The sequence below is a fragment of the Sus scrofa genome, chromosome 9 (assembly GCF_054392235.1).
Source record: "Sus scrofa isolate SSC_HxYL_T2T_F1_AM1 chromosome 9, Sscrofa_HxYL_maternal_Yorkshire_Landrace_v2.0, whole genome shotgun sequence".
NCBI classification, from domain to species: Eukaryota; Metazoa; Chordata; class Mammalia; order Artiodactyla; family Suidae; genus Sus; species Sus scrofa.
The window spans coordinates 112508193-112534382 of record NC_139391.1 but is presented as its reverse complement, the minus strand read 5'-3'; the positions used below and the strand labels follow the sequence as shown (position 1 = coordinate 112534382).

General features: G+C 44.6%; 1 protein-coding gene across 4 annotated transcripts in view; it reads left to right on the top strand.

Moving 5' to 3' along the window:
• The window catches only part of LAMB1 (laminin subunit beta 1), a 76421-nt gene that overhangs the window by 10391 nt on the left and 39840 nt on the right, over positions 1–26190 (top strand). For all 4 annotated transcript variants that reach the window (XR_014816137.1, XR_014816138.1, XM_084977463.1 and 1 more), the window contains exons 6-15: positions 5994–6182; positions 6277–6340; positions 9635–9837; positions 12665–12785; positions 14832–15020; positions 15296–15475; positions 15856–15968; positions 17781–17860; positions 24367–24502; positions 25873–26031. Coding sequence is in view for 2 of the 4 variants with exons in the window: in XM_084977463.1 (XP_084833589.1) it covers positions 5994–6182; positions 6277–6340; positions 9635–9837; positions 12665–12785; positions 14832–15020; positions 15296–15475; positions 15856–15968; positions 17781–17860; positions 24367–24502; positions 25873–26031 (1434 nt within the window). In the remaining 2 variants the exon portion in view is untranslated. The remainder of the gene's footprint in view (positions 1–5993; positions 6183–6276; positions 6341–9634; positions 9838–12664; positions 12786–14831; positions 15021–15295; positions 15476–15855; positions 15969–17780; positions 17861–24366; positions 24503–25872; positions 26032–26190) is intronic.

Here is a 26190-nt window from a genome sequence, read left to right as displayed (position 1 = left end):
AGAACATGTTAGAAGATAATATGAGAAAAAGAATGTGTGTATGTGTGTGTGTGTCTATGCCTGGGTCACTCTGCTCTACAGAGTCAATTGTAAATCAACTATAATAAAATTTTTTTAATGAAAAAAAGCTCTCAAGAATTAGGATGCCCCCATTTAAAAAAGAAAAAAAAGCACAACAGTAGAAGACAGGGTAAGGAAAGGGATGCATCAACACTTAATGAGATGGGGGGAAAAAAAGGGAGATCCCGTCGAGGCACAGCAAAAACGAATCCGACTAGGAACCATGAGGTTGCAGATTCGATCCCTAGCCTCCCTCAATGGGTTAAAGATCCAGTGTTGCGGTCAGCTGTGGTGTAGGTCACAGACGTGCCTCGATCTGGCATTGCTGTGGCGTAGGCCGGCAGCTGGAGCTCCAATTAGATCCCTGGCCTGGGAGCCTCCATATGCTACGGGTGTGGCCCTAAAAAGGAAAAAAAAAAATTAAAAAATTTAAAAAAGCTTACTGAGATGGCTATACTTCAATTAGAAAACAAATAACAAGGAACTCATGTATAGCACAGGAAATTGTAGTCAATATTCTGTAATAACCTATGGGAAAAGAATCTGCAAAGGAATATATATATATATACTGAATCACTGTGCTGTACACCTGAAACTAACAGTATTGTAAGTCAGCTATACTCCAAATAAGTAAATAATTTTAAAACACATAAAAGTAAAAAGTAAAAATAGCAAAAAAAAAAAATCAGTGGGAAGCAATGAATAGGTGAAGCACGAAAGATGTTTAGAGCAGTTAAACTCTATAATACTGTAATTGTGGATATGTGACACTTTGCACTTGTCAAAAGCCACAGAACGTGCAACACAAAGGGTAAACCCTAATGTAAACTGTAGACTGGGGTTAATAATAGCACATTAGTATTATTACAATCAATATTGTTGGAATCAATCATAACAAATTAAGCACACTGATGCCAGATATTGATAACAGGGGAAGCTGGAGGTGGAATGGTCGTGAGCTCTCTATTTTCTGCTTAATATTCCTGTAAACCTAAAACATCTCTAAAAATAAAGTCTGTTGATAAATAAAATTGAAAATAAAAACATACAAATTTCAGTACTGCAATGTCAACCCAGATGACAAAATATGTTCCCCCCCGCAAAAAAAAAAATCACTGAGATGTACAAGCTAGGGAATTGGAAGGTGACACCGCTGAGAGTGGTGGGAACAGGAAGAGGATGAGGAAGAGGGGTGTGTTTGCAGGGAGATGGCTGATTCCTGCGTGGGTTGGGTTTTCTTAGACTCACAAAGTCCACTTAGCACATCCACAGTCTGTTTTTATACATCACCAGATGTTTCCAAACTCGGAGTTCTTTTATTTAGTATTAGTTCAGAGGTGGCCCTGCGGCCATGTGAGGCCTGAGAAGGTTCATGACTCAGCAGAGAGTGTGGAAAGTCTTCTGTCGTGTAGGTATAATATGTTGTCTCGGTTTCTAGCAGCTTCTTGACTCCACAGGAAATTGGGTAACTCATCAATGGCTCTTTGGGATTCAGAAGGTCCCAGAAGGGAGGGAGAAGGAAGCACAGCCAGGCAGGACTGGCTGTAGGGCTTTTTCCTTCTGCCCCCTTGCGACACAGAGATATTAGCTAATCTAAGTGTCACCACCCAAGAGGCAAGTCCTGTGGTGAGTTTGCCCTGGTTCATTTTGTTAATGGGTTTTTTCCCCTCTTAGTTTAAAATTCTTAGTCTAATACCCTCTTGGGTTTTATAAAGTATCATTTTATGTTTCTGAATTGGCAACAAAATCAAACCTAAGCAACTAGTAAATGTAGGAGTCAAAGAATCTATCAAAATGTGACCTTCCATTTTCTTACCCTTGTTTCCTTTTATCCATGAGCAAAGCTATCAGGATTATTAAAGAAAGTGCAAGGACACGTGGGCATGTACTAGTTTTCACCATTTCATTATCACCCAAATTTGTGTTGAACATTGGTTTTATTTTTACGTATTTTCTCAGTCCTGTTCAAATACTTGTATTGGCCACCATGGCCCCTTAACATTTGATCTCAAATTATTTTTAGGGGTTCCCTCTTTGGCTCAGTGGGTTAAGAACCTGATGTAGTCTCCATAACGATGCAGGTTCAATCCCTGGCCTCCCTGCTGTGTAGGTCGCAGATGCGGCTCAGATCTGGCATTGCCATTGGCTGTGGCGTAGGCCTCAGCTGCAGCTCCGACTCAACGCCTAGCCTGGGCACTGGCGTATGCCACAGGTATGGCCACAAAAAAGAAAAAAATGTATTTTTATACAGTTTTTAAAGATTACTTTCCATTTAGAGTTATTACAAAATATCGGCAGTATGCCCCATGAATACATCCTTGAGCCTGTCTTACACCCAATAGATGGTACCTCCCAGCCCCGCCCCTGCTCCCCACTGGCAATCACTAGCTTGTTCTCTATACGTGTGAGTCCAGCATAGGTGTGAATTCAGAAGTGAGTGTCTGCGTTCAGATTGTTTGCTAGGTCACCTTAGCTTTCCTGATCTTCCTCCACTGCCATCTGACTGCACTTCCCAGAATACACCTGCTCATTGCTGTGGAAGTGCTGCCTATTTCTAGTGCTCATTCTGCTTCATATCTTATTTCCAGTGGTCCTGCTTACCACACCCTCCTAAATCTCCATCCTGCGTCTATTTCCAGGATTCTTGCCTCTGTCCTCCTTCCACTCTGCCATCTATTTTTCAGGCTTCTCTGATGCCATTAGCCAGCGAGGCAGAAAGATCTTGGGCTTAGCCTGTGTTTGAAATCTCTCTGCCAATAGCTGGCAAGTTAGTTAATGTCTCCCAGCCTCAATTTCCTCGTCTGTTGGAGAAATGGGTTGCAAAGATGTATTCGTTTCCCGAGGAGCTGCCATAACAAAGTACCACGGACGTGGGTGGCTTAAACAAGACGAATGTATTTTCTTAGCATTCTGGAAGCATGAAGTCTGAGATCAAGGTGTTGGCAGGGTTGGTTTCTCCTGGGGCCTCTTTCTCTCCTTGGTAGCAGATGACTGTGTTCTCCCTGTGTCTTTGCCTGGTCTTCCTCTGTACTTGTCTGTGTCCTGATATTATCTTATAAGGATACCAGTCATACGGGATTAGGGCCTACTGTAATGACCCTTTAAAGACCCTGTCTCCAGATACAGTTAGATCCTGCGCTACTGGGGGTTAGGTCTTCAACATCAGAATTTGGGGAGGGGCATTCCTGCCTTGGTACAGTGGGTTAAGAATCCAGTGCAGAGAGTTCCTGTTGTGGTGCAGCAGAAGCAAATCCAACTAGGAACCATGAGGTTGTGGGTTCGATCCCTGGCCTTGCTCAGTGGGTTAAGAATCCGGCGTTGCCATGAGCTGTGGTGTAGGTCACAGACATGGCTCAGATCTGGTGTTGCTGTGGCTCTGGCAAAGGCCGGCGGTCACAGCTCCGATTAGACCCCTAGCCTGGGAATCTCCATATGCCACGGGAGCGGCCCCAGAAAAGACAAAAAGACAAAAAAAAAAAAAAAAGAAAAGAAAGAAAAGAATCCAACTGCAGCAGCTTGGATCACCCCAGAAATGCAAGTTCCATCCTCAGCCTGGGGCAATGGGTTAAGGAAGGATCCAGCATTCCCGAGGTTGCAGCAAAGGTCACATCTGTGGCTTGGATTCATTCCCTGGCCTGGGAACTTCCATATGCCACAGGTAGAGCCGTAGAATTAAAAAAAAATTTTTTTAAGTATTTGGGGAGGACACCGTTCAGCCCGTAACAGAAGGTTAAATGAAATAACGTGGTTGCAGTTCCCAACATTGCTCTTTTGTCTTCGTCTAGCCTTTTATTGATGCAGTTTCCCAGAGCACCAACTTTGGCTTTCTTTTATCTTGCCCTTTTCTTTTTTGGGGGAAAAGTGCATATTTGGAGGTTTCCACATTGTATGTTTGTAGCGATTCCCAAATCCATAGTGCAAGCTCCATTTTCGAAGCTGTGTCCAGACCACTGTTGCCAGCTATCCAGTGGATGTCTCCATGTGGGGAACTTACCTGTAACTAGACGAAATCCATTGCCTTTGCTTCTCTTCTGTGTCCGTTAGTAGCAGCACCCTGCCCCAGCTACCCAAGCCCTAAGGTTCCTGTTTCTTTCCTCTCCTTCCCTTTCTACTGGAATCTAATTGATCACCAAGAGTAATTCAATATACTTTACTTTCACTTTCAGAGTGGTCAGTTCCATCCCTCTCTCGCTATCCCCACTGTAATGCTTGAGTTAAGACCTTCATCTTTCTCCTGTCACTTGGTTCCCTTGTTTCTTGTTCTGTCCGTGTCCAATAACCCTGATAGAGTTATTTTGCTCAAGTGCAACCTGATCATTGCATTCTGTTCACTTAAATGTTCCCTTTCATTGCATAAAGATAAAGTGACAACCCAGCTGCCAAAAAAAGATAAAGTAAACCCCTTAGCAAGGCGACAAATTCCTTTCTACCCTGCCCCAACCAACCCCTTTTGCCACCTGCAACCACTTTCACCCACTGCCTGGAAAACACCTAGTTACCCTTTCACCATTTAGTTTGATGCTATCTTTGCTTTAAAGTATTCCGTAGCTCTGGAATTCCCATTGTGGCTCAGCAGTTCACCAACCCAACTAGTGTCCATGAGGATGTGGTTCGATCCCTGGTCTCCCTCAGTGGGTTAAGGATCTGGCATTGCCATGAGCTGTGGTGAAAATCATGGATGAGGCTCAGATCCCGTGTGGCTGTGGCTGTGGTGTAGGCTGGTGGCTATAGCTCCAATGGACCCCTAGCCTGGGAACTTCCATATGCTTCGGATGCGGCCCTAAAAAGATAAAAAATAAATAAATAAGCATTCTGTAGCTCTGTATGTGTGTGTATGCACGCATTCATGCTCACGTGCATGCTAAAATATATCTAACATAAAATCTGCCTTTTAAGCCATTTTTTACGTGTGCAGTTCCAGTGACAGTTGGTTTATTCACAATGTTATGCAACCATCACCACAATCTTCCAGAACTTGGTTGTCACCCCAAATACAAACTCTGTACCCATTAAGCAATAGTTCCCCATCACCCCCTCCCCCAGCCCCAGTAACCCCTGATCTGCTTTCTGTCGCTGCGTACTTGCCTCTTTGAGACATTTCATATACATGGAATCATTTATTATTCTTTTGTGTCTGACTTGTTTGACTTAGACTCATGTTTTCAGGATTCATGTATGTTGTAGGAAATACCAGAATTCCATTTCTTTTTATTGCCTGATAATAGTCTGTGGCGTGTATCCAACCACCATTTGTTTATCCAGTCATCCATTGATGGGTGCTTGAGTGATTTTACTTTTTGGCGATTTTGAATGATGCTGCGGTGAAGGTTCACATTCAAGTGTTCATCTGAGTCCCTCTCTGCAGTCCTTGGGAGGACTACAGGGTTCTCCAGCTTCTTGAGTTAGTATTTCCTTCGTCTTGTTTTCCCATAGCCCACCGCATATGATTTTACTATGGGGTCTGACAAATTGTATTATAAATGATTTCCACCCATGCCTGTACCTCATTGGACAAGGTCCAGCACTCAGACCCCTGTCAGGTACTGCGTCACAGACATTACACATCTGCTGAATGATTAAATGAACAAATGAAAGCAAGAGCACTCAAACCAAGGAATCACATTATGGGCATGGTGGCTAAACATGCCCACTCTCAAGGCCTGTTTATAATCAGCTTCTAAAGAGAAACAGCTTAAGTCGTCTCTGGTAGGGTGGAAGAAAGTGCAAAATTTAGAGGCAAGCCACTTTCCCTGCAAAAGAGGCTCCACACAACAGCTTGAGGTATTTGAAATCTGGCCCCAGTCTGAAATACCAGCCGCATGCAGTCAGGGTTTGGGTCTCACTGTTGAGGGATATTTTCCTTGGAGACTTTTTTTCAAATGCAGATTATCAATAAAAAAACATCTAATGCGTCTCTTCTGCCCTGCCTTTAGACATTCCGTCCAGCCGCTATGCTGATAGAACGATCGTCCGACTTTGGAAGAACCTGGGGTGTGTACAGATACTTTGCCTATGACTGTGAGAGCTCATTTCCCGGCATTCCCACTGGCCCCATGAAGAAAGTCGATGATATCATTTGTGATTCCCGATATTCTGACATTGAACCCTCGACGGAAGGAGAGGTTTGTTGGCCCATTTTGTTTGCCATTCTATCTACTGAAAAATCTAGTGTTTGATCGTTGCAAACATACCCATTACTCTGCTGTCTATTTGTAGGTGATATTTCGTGCTTTAGATCCTGCTTTCAGAATAGAAGACCCTTACAGTCCAAGGATACAGAGTAAGCTTGTTTTCAAATGAAACTTTGTTGGAAAACAGCAGTCATGGAAGAATGCTTACCCAGAATCTAAATATTCAGTACTGGAGTTCCTGTCATGGCAGAGGGGAAATGAATCCGACTAGGAACCATGAGGTTGCGGATTCTAACCCTGGGCTCTCTCAGTGAGTTAAGGATCTGGCATTGCTATGAGCTGTGATGTAGGTCGCAGATGCAGCTCGGATCCCGAGTTGCTGTGGCTGTGGCGTAGGCCAGTAGCTACAGCTCCGATTAGACCCCTAGCCTGGGAACCTCCATATGCCGCAACTACAGCCCTAAATATTCAGTACTACCTCTACCCTCTTGGTTTCCTTCTTTCTCTGCCACATTGCACCAGAAGCTCTTGAAATGGACAGTAATCAAAGTCCTCACTGATGGGGAACATGTTTGGATAAGAGTGAAAGACTCGTGTCATAAGTCCTCAAGCAATTAGGCTGGTCATAGTATCTTATCACTCTGTATCATATGAGTATATTGTATGTATACATATATGTATAGTATATGTATGTATAAAGTAATATCACCCGAAAAGTGCTGTTTCCCCACTTAAATTCATTTTACACATGGCCAGACTGTCTCTGGCTTGTCATTTACCCTTTCATTCAGGCCTGTGCCATTTCAGAGTGAGCTCTGTGAGGCTTGCCCTCCTGGCTCTCAAAATCCAGTTGCGAGAAGTGTCCACTTAGATTCTGTGACCAACACCTCCTGGGTCCCCCAAAGGACTCATGGTGAAATTTGAGGTGAAATTTTCGGGACTTGGAGAATGTTGCTGCCATTTTCATTCTCTTGTCTTTGGCTGTTAAATGATAGCAGAAAATCGATTTCTATCCTAAGGAGGCACCCACTGTTAACTGCTCATGCTTTGGATGTACTTTTATAATCAAGGGAACAATATCTCTTTAGCTGTCCTTATTGTTAAGGCCTCTGGGACTCACTTCAAAAGTGATTGTGCCTCTTGGAACCACAGTCAATACGAGGCTTAGATGTTAAATATGGCAGGGGAATGAGGAGGGAGCATATTTGCTCTTCTGAGGGCTTCCACAGAGATCAGCTCAAGGGTTTCTAAATACTCCAGCTGCTCTTCAAGTTTGTTGTTTGGCCTCTTGTCAATAGGCGCTTGTGCTCATTCTATGCAGCAGCGTTTGTGCAGGAGGAAATGTTGGCATTCATAAATTCCATTCAGCTAAGTCGTACCACAGTGTCTCTGTTTAGTTTTCGCTTTTACAAAGAGCCTAAGTTTAATGCATGGACTCATGGACTTTCTCTTTCAACCTACGGCTATTTCTATAGTGTCCATTGTAAGCTATGCATATAAATGCTTAAAACTGTATCTGGGCTTTGAAAGTATCCAGTGCATTTGGACCAATGCCCCCATTGTCCTGTGTTATAGTTTATAAGACTCCATCAGCAGAGATGAAAGTAAAGCTTAGGAGCAGTTTTAGGCCACAGAACTAAAGGGAGGCGGGGTGGACTAATCAGTTTTGGGGGTTCACTTCAGCAAGAGCAATGTAGTAATTCTAGAAAATACTGGTGAAGAAGGTTGAATGATTCTAGGTTTATCAAGTAATTAGAGAATATATTGACAGCCCCACTCCATAATAACCATAGACCTATAGACCCAAGAAAAGGATGAAAAGAAAATAAGAGACATCGGTCTGGGGGAAAAAAAAATAGCTAAAAAGGAGTTCCTGTTGTGGTGCAGTGGAAACGAATCCAACTAGGAACCATGAGGTTTCAGGTTCGATCCCTGGCCTTGCTCAGGGGGTTAAGGATCCAGTGTTGCAGTAAGCTGTGGTGTAGGTCCCAGACGTGGCTCGGATCTGGTGTTGCTGTGGCTGTGGCCTAGGCTGGCGGCAACAGCTCCGATTAGACCCCTAACCTGGGAACCTCCATGTGCTGCAGGTGCGACCCTATAAAGCAAAAAAAAAAAAAAAAAAAAGAGAGAGAGAGAGAGAGACATTGCTCTATAAGTAACTTCTATTTAGGAAAAAAATTAATTTGCCCCAACATCCCAATACTAAGCTCCTTTATCCTTATGCCACTATATGTTACTAGCAATTATATTGGTAGATTGTGTTGTAAAACTAGGACCAAAAAAGTTTCGATTGTAATGGTGCTTCAAAACTTGGTTGAGATATTCAGTCTGTGGGTTGTGGTTATTCTGGAGTGCTAAATCTATTTTAGTAACTTGGATTTTATCTAAACGGTGGGAAATTTCAGATAGTATTTTCCTCTCCAAAAATAAGCACAGGAGTTCTCATCATGGCTCAGTGGAAATGAATCTGACTAATATCCATGAGGATGCAGGTTTGATTCCTGGTCTTGCTCGGTGGATTAAGGATCTGGCATTGCCACAAGCAGTGGTGTAGGTTGCAGACACAGCTTGGATCTGGTGTTGCTGTGGTGTAGGCCATCAGCTGCAACTCTGATTAGACCCCTTAGCCTGGGAACTTCCATATGCCATGGGTGTGGCCCTAAAAAGGAAAAAAAAATTAAAAATAAATACAAAAATATTTCTATCTTTAATAATAATGAGAATTGGAGTGCTTTGATATATTCTTTCCCACCTGGAAGGAATTTTCATTTTCTTTTTTTTTTTTTTTTTTTTTTGTCCTGTCTTTTTGCCTTTTCTAGGGCCACTCCTGCAGCATATGGAGGTTCCCAGGTTAGGTCTCTAATCAGAACTAGAGCTGTTGGCCTACACCAGAGCCACAGCAACACAGGATCCTAGCCACGTCTGCAACCCACACCACAGCTCACGTCAATGCTGGATCCTTAACCCCCTGAGCGAGGCCAGGGATCGAACCCGCAACCTCATGGTTCCTAGTCGGATTCGTTAACCGCTGAGCCACGACAGGAACTCCATGAAAGAAATTTTATGACTTGGGGACTGATACTAATTGCTGTGGAAACCAGATGGTATGGCAATAGTCTAGATTATTATGTGCCCACGGGTTCTGGCCATCACGCAGCTGTACTCAAATTTCTCTGCTTTTGCCCTTCCTCCTGAAACATCAGTCTGCCAACAGATCCAGCACAGAAAAGGCCTTCTCATGAAACTGAACTTTCTTCCAGAGACTGTCCCATTAGGTTAAATTTTACTATGACGTGCATGTAGGTCATGCAAAGGGGGGGTAAGCTTGACTTAAGCCATTTTTATTCACCATGCCTTTCTCGAAAGAGAAGAGTTGTTGTCTCATTGGAAAAGAATTCCTGCTTCTTTGATCAAACTTTTCATCTTCTTGATGACCTCTGTAGATCTCTTAAAAATCACCAATTTGAGAATCAAGTTTGTGAAACTACATACTTTGGGAGATAACCTTTTGGATTCCAGAATGGAAATCAGAGAAAAATACTATTATGCGGTTTACGATATGGTGGTTCGAGGAAACTGCTTCTGCTATGGCCATGCCAGTGAGTGTGCCCCTGTGGATGGATTCAACGAAGAAGTAGAGGGAATGGTAAGTGCATGCTCCGGGGCGCTTTCTCCTTTGTACAGGTGATTCTGAAAAGTAGACTGAGGAGTTCCCGCTGTGATGCAGAAGGTTAAGAATCCAGCATTACTGCAGTTTGGATTTGATCCCTGGCCCTAGGAACTTCTATATGCTATGTATGGATGCAGCCAAAAAATAAAATAAAATAAAAAGCAGACCGAAGCTAGTATTTCCTTAAGCCTTTTTGTTTGGGGTTTTATTTTTTCAGACTTCCATTTGGCCCCTTGTATCATTCTGGTGGTTGATTTTTTTGTTTGCTATTCACTGACTTTCTTGAACTGGGAGCTGTAAAGACTACACGTTTCACAGACACTGAATTAATATTGGGAAATCGTGGCTGCAGGCTTCTGCTAGTGGATATTTTAATCAACAATGATTAAAAAGTTTTCTGAATAACAATCACGTTTTCCTTTACTTGAGGGAAAATTAAAACCCACAAGCATTCCAGCCTTCACGCTAGAAAGCATACATTGCTCCCAGCCCAGAGAAACTAGATATCTGAGCCTGGAATCACTGGATATCATTTAAGAATCAAATGGACTTTGGTTTTTGCTGTTGTTGTTGTTTGCCTTTTAGGGCTGCACCTGCGGCACATGGAGGTTCCCAGGCTAGGGATTGAATCGGAGGTATAGCCGCCAGCCTATACCACAGCCACAGCAACGCAGGATCTGAGCAGAGTCTGCGACCTACACCACAGCTCACAGCAACAACTGGATCCTTAACCCACTGAGCGAGGCCAGAGATCAAACCTGCAACCTCATGGTTGCTAGTCGGATTTGTTTCCCCTGCACCACGACGGGAACTCCTGGACTTTGTTTTGATATCTTCTAACTTCATTCTTTTCCCACTTTTATGCTGTGTTTTCAAATTATGGAATTTTAGGTGATTCGCCACATGGTTAAAGTGAGGCTACTTTACCAGTGTCTTCGTGAGCTGGTAATTGTTATTAGGGGAGACCCGAGTTTAAGTAATTTGCCAGAGGGCCCCTAAGTGGGTACATGGCAGATGAGTATTCAAATGTCCATCTCCTTACTCTGCACTGGGGCCTCCTCTTTTATCAAAGATCGGCCTTGCTTAGCTGCTGTTTGCCTCATCTAAGAAGGCGAAGTTGTGGGACCGAGTGTATTCCACTGTTTAAAACTTCTGCCTGGAGTTCCCGTTGTGGTGCAGTGGTTAACGCATCTGACTAGGAACCATGAGGTTGTGGGTTCGATCCCTGCCCTTGCTCGGTGGGTTAAGGATCCGGCGTTGCCATGAGCTGTGGTGTAGGTTGAAGACGAGGCTCGGATCCCGAGTTGCTGTGGCTCTGGCGTGGGCCGGTGGCTGCAGCTCTGATTCGACCCCTAGCCTGGGAACCTCCATATGCCGCGGGAGTAGCTGAAGAAATAGCAAAAAGACAAAAAAAAAAAAAAAAAAAAAAAAAAAGTTCTGTCTTCCCTTTACTCCAGTTAGAACATGTATGGCACAGACACGGTTGAGTTTTTAACAGAGGCTGGAGGGAAAATACGTACTTCTAATCTTTTTGCCCCATCTTTCCGAGAGTGTGGTGAGATGTTACTTACTTTGCAGTGGGACAAATCCTGTGTGTAGCCAACCTCAGGTAGTCATGTCACTACCGCGCGTCTGTACTGTTGATTCAGACACAACAGAGTCGTGCGGGGTAGGCTTCAGGACTGTTTTTCAGTCTGTGTGAAACGACCGTCTCATGAGAGGATTTTAGTCTCCTGCCAGCTGTACTCCGGTCGAGGTGGGTCCAGGGTGGACCTGTCTGTCCTGTTTCTGAATTCCAGTCTGTAGAAACTCCAGTCGAGGTGACCCATGTACATGCATATTTGCGGGAAGGATTGATGTATCATTTATGTGCCTCAGGGGCTTCCGTGTGACGGGCACACAATGTGAAAGAGCCCCTCATAGGTCCTTCATAAAGCAAGATAATCTGTATCTTTTTCTGAGACTTTCTATTTCTTTAAAAAAAAAAAAAAAAGTACGTGATTAATTTTTAAAATCTCATTTTTGGTTGAAAAAAAAAAAATTGTTAAGTGCTGAGCCTGAGGTCAAAAACCAAACAAAGCATGCAGACAGAAACCTTTCTTTGATACAGTGTGCTGGTAAAAGTTGCGATAATGTGAGTTGATTCCCGGGTGGTGTACACACATTTAGTTCTCCATTATGACCCTTGTTAATTTCTATCAGAATAGATTTTTTTTTAGCTCTGAAGTAACTAGTTTTTAAAAAAAAAAAAAATTCTTGAGTGACTAATTTTGTTCTGTTTCTTTGATTGATACTTTCATTAAATTTTTTTTTTTTTTTTTTGCTCTTTTAGGGCTGCACTCGCGGCATATGGAGGTTCCCAGGCTAGGGGTCGAAACGGAGCTACACCCACAGCCACAGCAACTCCAGATCCCAGCAGCCATCTTCGACCTACACCACAGCTCATGGCAACGCTGGATCCATAACCCACTGAGCGAGGCCAGGAATCGAACCCTCAGCCTCATGGGTCCTAGTCGGTTTCATTTCTGCTGTGCCATGACGGGAACTCTATTAAATATTTACTGAGTATCCATTAGATAATAGGAACTCTTCCCAGAGATGAGAGTTAAAAGCCATCAACAAGACAGGACTCATGGGGGGAAGGGACAAGGAAAAACAACCCCTCATTGTGGCGAGCTAGAGATTAGGATTAGTATGAAAAGGGGTTTGTGTTTTGGGGTTTGTGTTTTCCATTGATGATGGGGAAAGTCTGGCCACTAATATATCTCTTACTTTTCTCTTTCCTGTTTTTATAACTTTCAAGGTTCATGGCCACTGCATGTGCAGGCATAATACCAAGGGCTTAAACTGTGAACTCTGCATGGATTTCTACCATGATTTACCTTGGAGGCCTGCTGAAGGTCGAAACAGCAACGCATGTAAAAGTAAGTCTCAACCAAAGAGATGCTTTGTTTTTTGTTTGTTTGTTTTGTCTTTTGGGGGCTGCACTTGTGGCATATGGAGGTTCCCAGGCCAGGGGTCTAATAGGAGTTGTAGCTGCTGGCCTATGCCAGAGCCACAGCAACGCCAGATCTGAGCCGTGTCTGCAACCTACACCACAGCTCATGGCAACGCTGGATCCTTAACCCCCTGAGCAAGGCCAGGGATTGAACCCGCAATCTCATGGTTCCTAGTTGGATTCATTTCTGCTGTGCCACGATGGGAACTTCCCTAAAGGGGTGTTTTGAATCAATTCAGACTCCAGTATCCATTTTCCAAGTAGAGGTTCTATAATCCAATACTTTTAAAAAAGAGGGAAAGTGACTCTCCTTTTCCTAACCTCCTAATACTCCTCAACTGAATTAATCAGCTAGTCTTTATGGAGCGGCACCTATGGACTTGGCAGATTCAGTAGAAGATGGAGAGGCCACCCCTGACATTATACCTGACATGTTTGTTTGTTTGTTTGTTTGTTTTGTCTTTTCAGGGCCGCACTTGCAGCCTTTGGAAGTTTCCAGGCTAGGGGTTGAATCGGAGCTGCTCAGCTGCTGGCCTACGCCACAGCCACAGCAATGCCAGACCAAATTGCTTCTGCAACTTACACCCCAGCTCACAGCAACGCCGTATTGTGAACCCACTGAGCGAGGCCAGGGATCAAACCTGCATCCTCATGGATTCTGGATGGATTCTGGTTGGGTTTGTTACCGCTGAGCCGCAAGGGGAACTCCATAGCTGACATTTTTGAGACAAGATGACCAGGAGAGAAAAATGAATGAAAATGCTAGCGTGGTACATGAGTAAGGGCTGAGAGAGATAGCGTACTTCTCATCCTTGTTTCTGTGCCAGCCCAGCTGCTGCTGCGGTACCCTTCTGTCCGTCCTTCCTCCCTCCCAGTGCTATTCTCTGGGCAGAGAGATCGTTTGAAATATCATCACCCTCCCTACCCCACACAGTGATTCTGGCAGGTTGTCATCCGTTCGAGGTGTGCCTGCCTCTGTCCCCAGTGAGGATTATTCTATGGACTCAGAAATCAGGGAGGGCTGCAGTGGCCAAGGTTTTGTTTGTAAGGACAGCCAGCTGGCCCTTAACGAATAGTTAGGATGGTTTAGGTAAAGAGAAGAAACAGGGATGGGAGGGAGTTTAGATAAGAAAAGCATAAACCACAAGGCTCCAAGGACATTCTTGAGACACTGCAGCGTCTGTGCTGGGAAGCGATTCCAGGATGTAATTCAACCACCGTATCCAGGGCAGTCCTTTGCTAGGCAGCGAGGAGAGGATACAGTCCCCTGTACAGGGCACTGTGGGGGCAGTGGGCAGACAGATAAGTCTGGTGTGAACCCCGTGAGGGCCCAGCTGAGTTAAGCTTCATTGGGAGACGATGTGGCTGGTGGAGCATGAGCAGGAGGTGGCGAAAGCTGGGTTGCAAAAAGAGGATTCTGCTGAATAGACTGGAGGAGGGACAGACCCAAGAAGGCTGGCTCAATGGTTGGTAAGATCTGCTCAGCTGAGCCTGGCCTGTGTGGTGGTGGGAATGGGGACGGGAGGATTCCAGCCTGCAGACCCCGTTCTCACAGCCGGTAGCCCAGACCGGCGTCCCCAGGAACACCTTGCCCAGAAGATGCTGTGCAGTGACCCATTCCCCACCCCCCCAGGCATGACCCAAACGCAGGGCAGCCATCCTGTGTGTAAGCGCCCAAGGGGGCTCCCGCCCAAGGTTTTCAGCTTTTTACAGCCCAGTCTCTTGCAAAGAGGGCAGGCGACGGAGGTGATTTCATAAAGGTCCCACTTGGAAGGTTGCCAGGGTGACGTAGGGTCTAAAGTGATGTCATAAGCAGAGGTGGTCGTTGTCACCGCCCGCGCCTTCTTGTTAACTGCCACTTTGCCTGACCTTCATCCCGGGTTTCCGAGATGCGCTTCTTTCCTGGCAACCTCATCCACCATCCGTAAGTAGGTTAAAGAGGCCTTTTCTTGATGCTGGTCACTTCCCGCAGAGTGCAACTGCAACGAACATTCCAGCTCGTGCCACTTCGACATGGCGGTTTACTTGGCCACCGGCAATGTCAGCGGAGGGGTGTGTGACGACTGTCAGCACAACACCATGGGGCGCAACTGTGAGCGCTGCAAACCGTTCTACTACCAGCACCCAGAGAGGGACGTTCGGGATCCTAACCTCTGTGAACGTACGTGGGGGCACGGTCACCAGGGGGCACCCCCGTGGAGGTCACCTTTCTGCCTGAATCATCGACGAGGCACCCTCTTTCTCTCAGGGCTCAGACCCAACCTTATTGTAGCTGCTTGATGGGAGGCTGGGGGTGGAATTGACTCGGGGCTCCAGCCTTTTTTCAGTCTATTGATGTGACATTTGGAAGAATGAAGGGACCCTTACACACACACACACACACACACACACACACACACACACACATTGGGTGACCTGTGTGCTTCTCATTCTTAGCATGTACCTGTGACCCCGCTGGCTCTCAGAATGGGGGCATCTGTGACGGTTACACGGACTTTTCTGCCGGTCTCATTGCTGGCCAGTGTCGATGTAAATTACACGTGGAAGGGGAACATTGTGACATCTGCAAAGAAGGCTTCTATGGTTTAACCGCTGAAGATCCATTTGGCTGTAAATGTAAGTACGTGTGTTAAAAAGTTGGGGGTAGAGTTTCCGCAGCGGCTCAGTGGGTTAAGAACCCAATTAGTATCCATGAGGATGTGGGTTCCATCCCCAGCCTCACTCAGTGGGTTGAGGATCGGGCATCGCCACAAAGTAGGTTACAGACGCGGCTCGGATCTGGCATTGCTGATGTGACATAGGCCGGCTGCTGCAGCTCTGATTTGACCCCTAGCCTGGGAACTTGCATGTGCCTCAAGTGTGGCTGTAAAAGGAAAAAATATATATATGTAGTTGGGGAGTTTTCCTGTGCACATAATTTCTGTTTTACTTTGCAATTCTTAATCCAGCCGGACTCACTTGGTTTGTTTCTTTACTTCATTTTATCTTCAATGAAGCTTGCGCTTGCAATCCTCTGGGAACAATCCCGGGTGGGAATCCTTGTGATTCTGAGACCGGTTACTGCTACTGTAAGCGTCTGGTGACAGGACAGCATTGTGACCAGTGTCTGGTAGGTAAATCCAAATGACGGGGGGTGAGTGCTCGGGGAATGACGTTTTCATAGAGAATGATTTCCACTGTTGTAGGTTCTGGCATCAACCTTTTAGGTAAATATTTAAAACCACGAGTAGACATTTCACAAAAGAGGCATTACTCATGAATTATGGTGGCAAGATACACATCATCGCTGTTAGAATTACAAAATAAAACTACAGTGCAGTACCGTCTTTATAGACAAAGCCAACACAAGTTTTTTAAAATGGGACTGTTATCTATTAAGTGAGGACAGAATTGAGGGCTGGTACTCGTGTGCTGCTGGTGGAAATGCAGATGGCTTCATACCTTGCAAAAAAAAGTATTGGAGACGGGTTTCCTTAGCCTGTGGAAGTGTGTATACCCTTTGACCCAGTAATCCCACTTCTGAGAATTTATCCTGATGAAATAATGAGAAGACTAGACAGAGTCATAGTCATCAGAAGACTCACTGTATTTTTTAATAATCATAGCAAAAAAAAACCTCGGAAGCAACAATGGGGAAATATGTTCAGTAAATGTAGGGGCTTCTCTACATAGGATATTTGGTTGCCATTGAAAATGACAATAATATGAGGAAATGCTTATGCTGGTGTGGAAAACACACACACACACACAGGATGTGAGTAGTATCTTGATTATGGAGAGAAAAAAATTCATCGAGAAAACCAAAATCTGAAAGGAAATACACCAAAAAATTCACTATAGTGATTCTAGGCGGAGTAGTTGTGAGAGTAATTTTTAAAAATTATTTTATGTCTTTGATAACATTCTTGTGATTGCCTTTATAATTTGGGAGTGGGGGGGGTCCACTGACCCCAAGTTATGTTTACTACCAGTAACTGTGTACCTTTATGTATATCCTGATAGACTCTTCAAGGACATTTCTGTACGTCTGGATTTAAATCAATGAACCCAGTTTTTATCTGCTTGTCAGGAAATACGTTTAGGGAATTTGTTGGGAGCCAGAAAGACCTTCTCTCCTTTGTTGGTTTTGGCCCATTTTTAAAAATGTCTGGAATGTCCGTTGTGGCTCAGAACCTGAGCCTCAGAACCTGTAAAAACCTGACGAGTATCCATGAGGATGCAGGTTCAATCCCTGGCCTTGCTTAGGGGGTTAAGGATCCAGCATTGCCACGAGCTGTGGTGTAGGTGGCAGAGGCAGCTCAGATCCAGTGTTGCTGTGGCTATGGTGTAGGCCAGCAGCTGCAGCTCTGATTCAACCCCTAGCCTGGAACCTTCCATACGCTGCAGGTGCAGCCCTAAAAAGAAAAAAAAAAAAAGCCCATTTCCAGTGCTCTGGGCCTCAGTGATCTCGTCAGCTTTCAGTTGTGAGAATCATCCTTGCTTTGCGCTGTGTTTCCGCGTGACCAGATCCTTAGGGAGCTTTTGTGGTGTTGATGACAGGGACTGAACTTGGGGAAAAGGTCAAGCCCTGCCAAATGTTTGCCAAAACTCTCCCTACCAGAATCATTCTAAATGAAGAAAGTTGACGTGCTTGCTACTCACTCATGTTAATTCTTGCACGAGGGCTACTCGCAGGGCAAAGAAACCGCTCCGAGCTGGGGTTACCATGTGGTTATGTGCAGCCTTCTCTGCCCACAGTGACCCACAGCTTGGGTTCCTGATTCCGGAATACTCATACTCAAGCCTTTTGTGGGCTTTCTGCTTACATGATGCCAGTGAACGTTTGCTGGAACATCCCAAACACGCCATAACTTGCTTCTTGCTGAATCTATTGTGTAATTCAGGAACCCCCCCTTTAGATGTTGAATCTTTTGTTCTGCAGCCAGAGCACTGGGGCTTAAGCAACGATCTGGATGGATGTCGACCTTGTGACTGTGACCTTGGGGGAGCCTTAAACAATAGGTGAGTGGAGCTGCGCTGACACTCTCACACTCAGTGACCTCTGTGACAAGGGAGACATTGAACGACTCTTAAGAAGACAGGCAGAGTGCATTCACCTTTGCTTTGATGCCTGACAGTCATTTTTACCTGTGCTGTGCAGGTTTGCAAAGATTTAATCATTCCCCAGGTTAGCTTTGAAGCCTTCTCCAGTCTGTTTATGTTTCTTGGTTTTTATCTGTGTTACTTGTTTTGTATTTTACTTTTCAATATGTTTTAAATTATGGGAACAATGTACGCCCATGGTTTTTTAAAACATTCAAATGGTTCAGGAAGGTGTCCTGCCTTTTTTCCCTGAGCTGCACTCCCTTGAAGTGCCACTGTTAACAATTTCTAGTATCTCTCTAGAAATTAATGATAGCGTTTATGGGAGTTCCCACTGTGGCTCAGCAGTAATGAACCCAATTAGAATCTATCAGGACACAGGTTCGATCCCTGGCCTCTCTCAGTGGGTTAAGGATCTGGCATTGCTGCGAGCTATGGTGTAAGTTGCAGATGTGGCTCAGAACTGACATTGCTGTGACCATGGCATAGGCCGGCGGCAACAGCTCCAATTAGACCCCTAGCCTAGAAACTTCCATATGCCAAGGGTGCAGCCCGCAGAAGACAAAAATAATAATAGTGATAATTAAAAGAAAAGAAAAATAATAGTGCTCAGAATACCTGTTAAAAATAGCACCTTTTTTCCTCTCATTTCTTTTTAAATAACATGTTAGGTTTTATTTAAAAAAATAAAATAAAATAAAATAAAATAAAAATGGTCCATGATTTCCTACTTAGTTCTATGGACATTTTTCTTTTCTTTTCTTTTCTTTTTTTTTGGTCTTTTTGCCATTTTTTGGGCCGTTCCCGCAGCACATGGAGTTTCCCAGGCTAGGGTCTAATTGAAGCTACAGCTGCCGGCCTATGCCAGAGCCACAGCAACATGGGATCCAAGCCACATCTGCAACCTACACCACAGTTCACGGCAACGCCGGATCCTTAACCCCCTGAGCAAGGCCAGGGATCGAACCCGCAACCTCATGGTTCCCAGTCAGATTCGTTAACCACTGCGCCACAACGGGAACTCCCGGACATTTCCTATAAGTCAAAGTAATCTGTGTATGAACACTACTCTGCATCTTGCTTTTTTTATCAAGAGATCTTTTTTCACCTCAGCATGTGTTCATCTATTCATCTACCTCTTTTTTTCCTATCATGTGAGAATGCCATCCTTTATTTCTTTTTTCCCCTTGCTTTTTAAAAATGTTGCAGTGAATTTCTTTGTAGAAGTATCTTGAATATTTGTAGATCAGTCTATAGATTGAGTTCCTGGTGATGGAGCCTCTGCGTCCAAGTACATGTGCATTTTCTCTTTTCCTGGAGGATGCCAGACTGCTCCAGACAGATGGTGCTGGTCTATTTTCCTCCCAACTGGCTGTAAAGTACCTTTTCTCCCATCCCCTCCAGCAGCTGGTACCGTCAAACATTGCATTTTTCACCAAGCTTGAAGACACAAAATGGAGTCCCCTTTGGATTTGTGCAAAGAATCTTCTCCTTTTCTTCTTCTTTATGCAACTTCCAAGTACATTAATGAAAACAGCCTATACTAATTTTAGTTACTTAAATATGTTGGTATTCCTTGACGAGATGAGACATGACACACTCTCCCAATGGTCAAAATACAGCTTTTGGCAAGATGTGACATTTGTGGGAGTTTGATTAATGGCCTTTGCGTTAGAGAGAATTGGAGCCTCTATTTGTTACTGGATCTGATTCAGAACATCTGGTAAAAATAGTGTAAGTGACTGTTGGGAGAATAGGCAGATGTTTCCTTGTGGTCCTGAATTGTCCCGGGAGAGCATGCTGAATCCATTGAGCAAGCTTCATGGACCCAAAAACTGACTCCCTCACCAGAAGGTTTCCCAGCAGCTCAGGAGTCTGCTTGAGAAGGGATGCGATTTTAGGCAGCAAAGAACATGTTCTGTCTGGCATCTGCATTCAGATTTGTTCTCTTCCACATCATGCAGTTAACTCAGGGCAGCCTGGAGCCTCTGAAACGCCAGGCTCAATTCCTGTTCTTAGAAAACCTCCAGAGGGGAGGAAGCAAGGCTCATTCCATAAAAGCAGGAAGAGAGACAAACTGCTCTCGGCTTAAGGAATCGCTTGTCTGACTTTTCCTTTGTGACTCCCAGAGCACATGCTGATCCCTTGAGCAAGGGATTCCTCAATTCAGAGCTGTCACCACTCCGAAAATCCTTCTTGATGAGAGGAAGGCAGCATACGTAATTCTCCAAATTACATCATAAATGGAGGAATGTCCTATGTTCCCTTTACCCTAAATGGTTTCTGTTACTCAGGCTGCCTTTCTGTCTCTCTCTCCCACACATGCTTCCTGTTTCTAAATCCACCCCCACACAACCCCTGGCCTGCCCTTCGTCTCTCCTGCAAAAATGTATAAAAACCAGAATATCCTCATCAAGAGGGTTTGTGGAGCCCACTGTTTTCATGAGGATTTTAAAAGCAAGTAATTGGATCTTTGTAGCATGATGGTTGGCATGCCTGATTTTGGGGGATCGCTGACGGGGAAAAAACAAACTTTAGGATGCCTCTGGTCTTGCGATTCTGCAGTGTTTTGCAGTGATCCTTTTCAAGGGGGGTTTTCCCCTATAGCGACTTGCAGAGTCCCAAAGGGGTGATAGGGACCTTGTCTTTTAAAGCTTTGATGCTACCAGAATGCTTGGTGCAGAGCAGGCACTCGGGGTCATACTTATTCAATGATCGATTTGTTGCAGACACTCATAAATATCTTCCACCCAACAGTATTACTTTGCTTTACTTTAGACACATGTCGCGTGAACATTGATTGAGTAAAAATGTGAGAAAATTGAGTAAGAGTTTGAGAAACCAAAGATTTTTACGATCTGAAAATGTGACCTGCACTTCTTGGGATGGGCAGTCTGTAAATCTATCCCAAACATTCCTTAGTTACTTTGGCCAGGACCAGATGAAGTATAAAATCATGAAGTGGAAAAAGTTATAAAATGTTTTGTTTAATGAGCCGAATGGCTTTTGGTAGAACAAGAAAAGTATAGTAATCCATGTCTATTATGTTGACAGCTAATCTGGACTTTGGAATATCTTTTTTTTTCTTTTTTTAGGGCTGCACTTGCGGCATATGGAAATTCCCAGGCTAGCGGTCAAATCAGAGCTATAGCCACTGGCCTACGCCACAGCCACAGCCATGTGGGATCCGAGCTGCGTCTGCGACCTACACCACAGCTCATGGCAACGCCAGATCCTTAACCCATTGAGCGAGGCCAGGGATCGAACCTGCGTCCTCATGGGTGGGAATCAGATTCGTTTTGGACTTTGGAATATCTTCAAGGAAGACCTAATTGATGTAAATAATGTGGCTTAAGCCAGGCTAATCAAGTTTTGCCTAGCAGATAACCCGCCTTCATGAATAAGTAAGTGTGGTTGCTAAGTAAACAGCACTGGCAAATGTTTAAAAACATTGAAAAATAGAAACAACTTTACAGCATCCTTGGAAATGATTTTATCGGTTAAATTTAGGACTTTCATAGCTGGCTTGAAGCCCACCACTTTTGTGAAGACTTCTCCTTCCTGGACTGAAGTCCCCCACCCTCCTTTCTGGGACAACATATTACTTCTGCATCTCTGCCAGCATGGATTCTGCTTTGCATTATAGCTGTTTGTTTTTGCTTTTTTTAGGACCACACCTGCAGCATATGGAAGCTCCCAGGCTAGAGGTGGAATTGGAGCTGTAGCTGCTGGTCCACACCACAGCCACAGCCACGCCAGATCCGAGTCGCATCTTCGACCTACACCACAGCTCATGGCGACACTGGATCCTTAACCCACTGAGTGAGGCCAGGGATCGAACCTGTGTCCTCATGGATGCTCGTCAGATTCATTTCCACTGAGCCATGACGGGGACTCCTGAAACCCAACTCTTACTTGTAATCAGAACTGTGGAGGATATATTGGCATTGAACGGAGTAGGAGTCCTTAGGAATGGTGCTTTTTATCCTTTGATATTTTTATTTTGATTAATTTCTTAGTACTAGGGAAAAAATTGAGATTGTACACTATTTTTCCTGCTTATCACTGTTTAAATGAAAGAGTTTTCCTTTCAATAGTTCTTAATTTCTGTATGTATGAGAATTCTATGTTTTTGAGAAATGACCTTGGCCTTCATCCATACAAATTGCCATGACACAGTGGCTCAAAAAGATGTAAGTTTATTATCTTACAGTTCTGCATGTCACACTTAATCTCAGAGTACTGTCTCCTCAGTCAGAGGGGCGGTGTCTGCCTCTCACCCGTAATTCTTTGCCCTTAGCTCCATGTGGGCACTTCCTGCGCTTTCGTCTGTTGCATTGGTCATTGCTTTATTGTTTATCCTGCCCCCAATTAGATCAGAAGTTCTTTAGGGCAGGAACTATTTTTTCTTCCATCATTCTTTCTCTGTATCACTGAGCTGGAAATCAGGGACTTGACAAGGAAGTAAGGGTCAGTTCAGAAGAAAGCTGATGATGGACTAAAATGCGAGAATACTGACACCAGAAAGCACAGCTGTCGGGGCCAATGTTTGCTCAGTAAATATTTGTGGAAGGGTACGACAGGCGTGGGTCTAGGCTAAAGCCAAGGTGGGTACAAGAAGAAGGAACAGCTGTTTTCAAAGGACAGGTCACAGGGGGCTCCTGGAAACCAGGCAGAGGCACCTTGACTTAATAGAAGAAGAAACCATTGTGGGTTTTTGTGATGCAAGGAAGGCAATACTCTGGGAATGTTGGTTTGCCAGTGTAGACCTATGGATTAGGCAGGGGCGAGAGAGGAGCTGGAGAGGTCAGGCTGGGGGGTAGCTAGAGTAACAGGTGTGGGATGATGACATACAGGACTAGGGTAGTGGTCATAATAGTGAGAAGAAACAGCTGAGCTGAGAAAAATCTTGAAATAAGATACGGATGTTGAGGATAAAAGAAAGGGAAGATGATGTCTTACCTTTTAAATCTGACAGAAATAGCAGAGCTGAAGATCAGTCAGTGTGTGAGGTGATGAACCATTTGGGAAAAGATGAATTAGATGTGGCAGTCATGGGAATGTCCCATTCCTGGAAATGTCCCGCCAGAGCACGGTTCTGAATAAGAACTGAGAGCTATAGGCGAGGCCAACATGGGAGCAGGTAAAGCCCCAAGAAGGAGTTCACCAAAGGGTAGTTAAGTGTTGAATGGGACCCATGCCTTTTATGACAGCAGTTCAGGGGTGTGGACACTGGCGTGTGGCTGCTAGGCTGACAGGAGGGGAATTTACACGATCAGGTTCTCACGGGTTGTTCCTTCTTGAGAATCGTGCTGCGAGTCAAAGCGTGTCAGGAGTCTGCCCACTGTCTTCACCCTCACCTTCATTTGCTTGTTCTCTGGTGATGGATGGCTTGAGAAGAATCTGGATATTTTCTTCTTTGGTGATTCGTGTTTTGGGACATTGGTTTCCTCAGTCAACGCCTGCTAGGGAGGCAAGAAGGTTTTTCTTTTGTCCATATGATGTCATGTCTGATGCCTGAATTATGGCCAGTGGCTTTTGCTGGTAGATTGTGTCATAAGAGGGATAGGTCCTAATTGGAAACAAGCTTTCCTCCTCTGGGAATTGGCTACACAATGTTGAGTATTCTTATCCCTGAAGGATAAAAATTATTTACGTGACCTACAGGAAGAAGACCTCAGCTGGCCCATGACAGAGCTGCTTGGGGGTGTTTTTAATAAACCTCTGAGTGTTCTGTCTTCCTGTGAGTTGTAATTTGCCTTAGGTACTTGGTTGAAAATGAACTTCGGGATGAAAAAAGAAAAAAAAAAAGAATGGGTTTAAAATAGCAATTCTAAACCATACCTTGATTTTAATGAAGTCAAAATGAATGCCTGTAATTCCACTTTTGTTTTCTTTTTTCTTTCTTTTTTTTTTTTGTTTTGTTTTGTTTTGTTTTGTTTTTGGAGTTGTAGCTGATTTGCAGTGTTTCAGGTATACAGCACAGTGATTCCATTATACACACATATTCTTTTTCAGGTTCTTTTAAATTAGAGGTTATTACAAGACACTGAATATAGTTCCCTGTGCTATACAATAGGTGCAACCCTAAAAAGAAAAGAAAAATATATCAAAGCAGGGTATATGTAGAATCTACAGAAAACCCCAACATGGCATGGGTGGAGCATGGTAAAGAGAGAGCAAGGGAAATAAAGCTGAAAGATGAGATCAAAGAGAGCTTTTTCCCTCAGGAGTTTGGGATTCATTCACAGGCAGTATTTTTTCCGTGTACTTTTGTGAAGGAAGTTAAAATAACTGTATCTAGGTATTTCACTTACCTGGATATTTCACCCCTGTACCGTTGAATGGGAAGCATGGATCTGCGTCCAGTGGGTTCGTGTATGAATGTGGTGAGCGCAGCTGACCAGGCTCTGCTTCCTCTCCAGCTGCTCTGCAGAGTCAGGCCAGTGCCTGTGCCGACCCCACATGATCGGACGTCAGTGCAACGAGGTGGAATCCGGGTTCTACTTCACCACCTTGGACCACTACATCTATGAAGCCGAAGAAGCCAACTTTGGACCTGTAAGTAGGGAGGTGCTTGCCCAGTGGGTACAAGAGTGTTTGGTGGGGGCGTGGGGAGAGGAAAGTAGTGGTATGTGCACATTTTGCAAAGAGACCATTTAAGAAGCATCTTGTCAGTGAGCACAAAATAAGGACCGTGCCTTCTTAAAAACAGTCATATTTAAAACTATGCCTAGGAGGTCCCGTGGTGGCTCAGTGGTTAACGAATCCAACTAGGAATCAAGAGGTGGTGGGTTCAATCCCTGGTCTCGCTCATGGGGTTAAGGATCCGGCGTTGCCATGAGCTGTGGTGTGGGTTGCAGACACAGCTCAGATCCCATGTTGATGTGGCTGTGGTGTGGGCCGGTGGCTGCAGCTCTGATTGGACCCCTAGCCTGGGAACCTCCGCATGCCGCGGTTGTGGCCCTAGAAAAGACAAAATAAATAAATAAATACAACTAAGCATAGTTCACAAAGAGACTTTAGATCATCCACTAACAAGACTTTTGGTGTTTTTAGGTGAGGCAATTGTTTTTCTTCCTCAGTTCTTCTCTCTACTGATGCTCCAAATTGACTAAGCTAGTGTAGTAGAGTGGATAGTGTTTCAGTTTTCTATTGCTGTGTAACAAACCATCCTAGGAGTGGCTTCAAATATTTGTCTGGCACTTCAGCTGGGATGGCTAAAGCAGCTGGAAGCTGGCTGGGCCCTTTTCTCCAAGCAGCTTCTTGAGCTTCCTCACAGCATGGAGGAGTCAGGATGGTGAGATTTCTTTTTTTGTTGGTTTTTTTTTTTTTTTTTTGTCTTTTTGCTATTTCTTGGGCCGCTCCCACGGCATATAGAGGTTCCCAGGCTAGGGGTCGAATTGGAGCTGTAGCCGCCGGCCTACACCAGAGCCATAGCAACTCGGGATCCCAGCCGCATCTGCAACCTACAGCACAGCTCACAGCAACGCCGGATCGTTAACTCACTGAGCAAGGGCAGGGACTGAACCCGCAACCTCATGGTTCCTAGTCGGATTCGTTAACCACTGCGCCATGACGGGAACTCCAGGATGGTGAGATTTCTTACATAGCATCGGGCTTCCAAGACAGAGAAAACAAAAATTGCCAGGTCTCTTAATATCTGGGCTGAGAAGTCCCAGAATATCGCTTTCTCAGATTTTACTGGTTACAAGGCCAAGCCGGATTTGAGGGCAGTGGAACATAGCTCCTTCCTCCCCTGGGTGGGTAAAGCTGCACACACATATTACAGGGAATGAAGGACTTCGTTTTGGGGATGACTAATGCCAGGTATTACATATAATCCCACCAGAGTTAAGCAACTTCTTTGACTGTTACATGAATTGAACTCCATTTCAAGTAAAGCAATACCCCTGTCCCTTTGTCCCCAGGGGGTCAGCATTGTGGAACGGCAGTATGTCCAGGACCGGATTCCCTCCTGGACTGGTGCGGGTTTCGTCCGAGTGCCTGAAGGGGCGTATTTGGAATTCTTCATTGATAACATACCGTATTCCATGGAGTACGACATCCTCATTCGCTATGAGCCACAGGTAACTGCTCGGTGGCCTCATGGAGGCAGGGGATATTGGTGGCAAAGTCTTTCTTCTAAGGGACATGATGTCTTCATGAAATGTGGAGGCTATGCTGGAAGAGAGGAACCTCTCTGATTTTCTCTATCCCTCGTGGAAGTGAAATGTCCATTTCTCTTG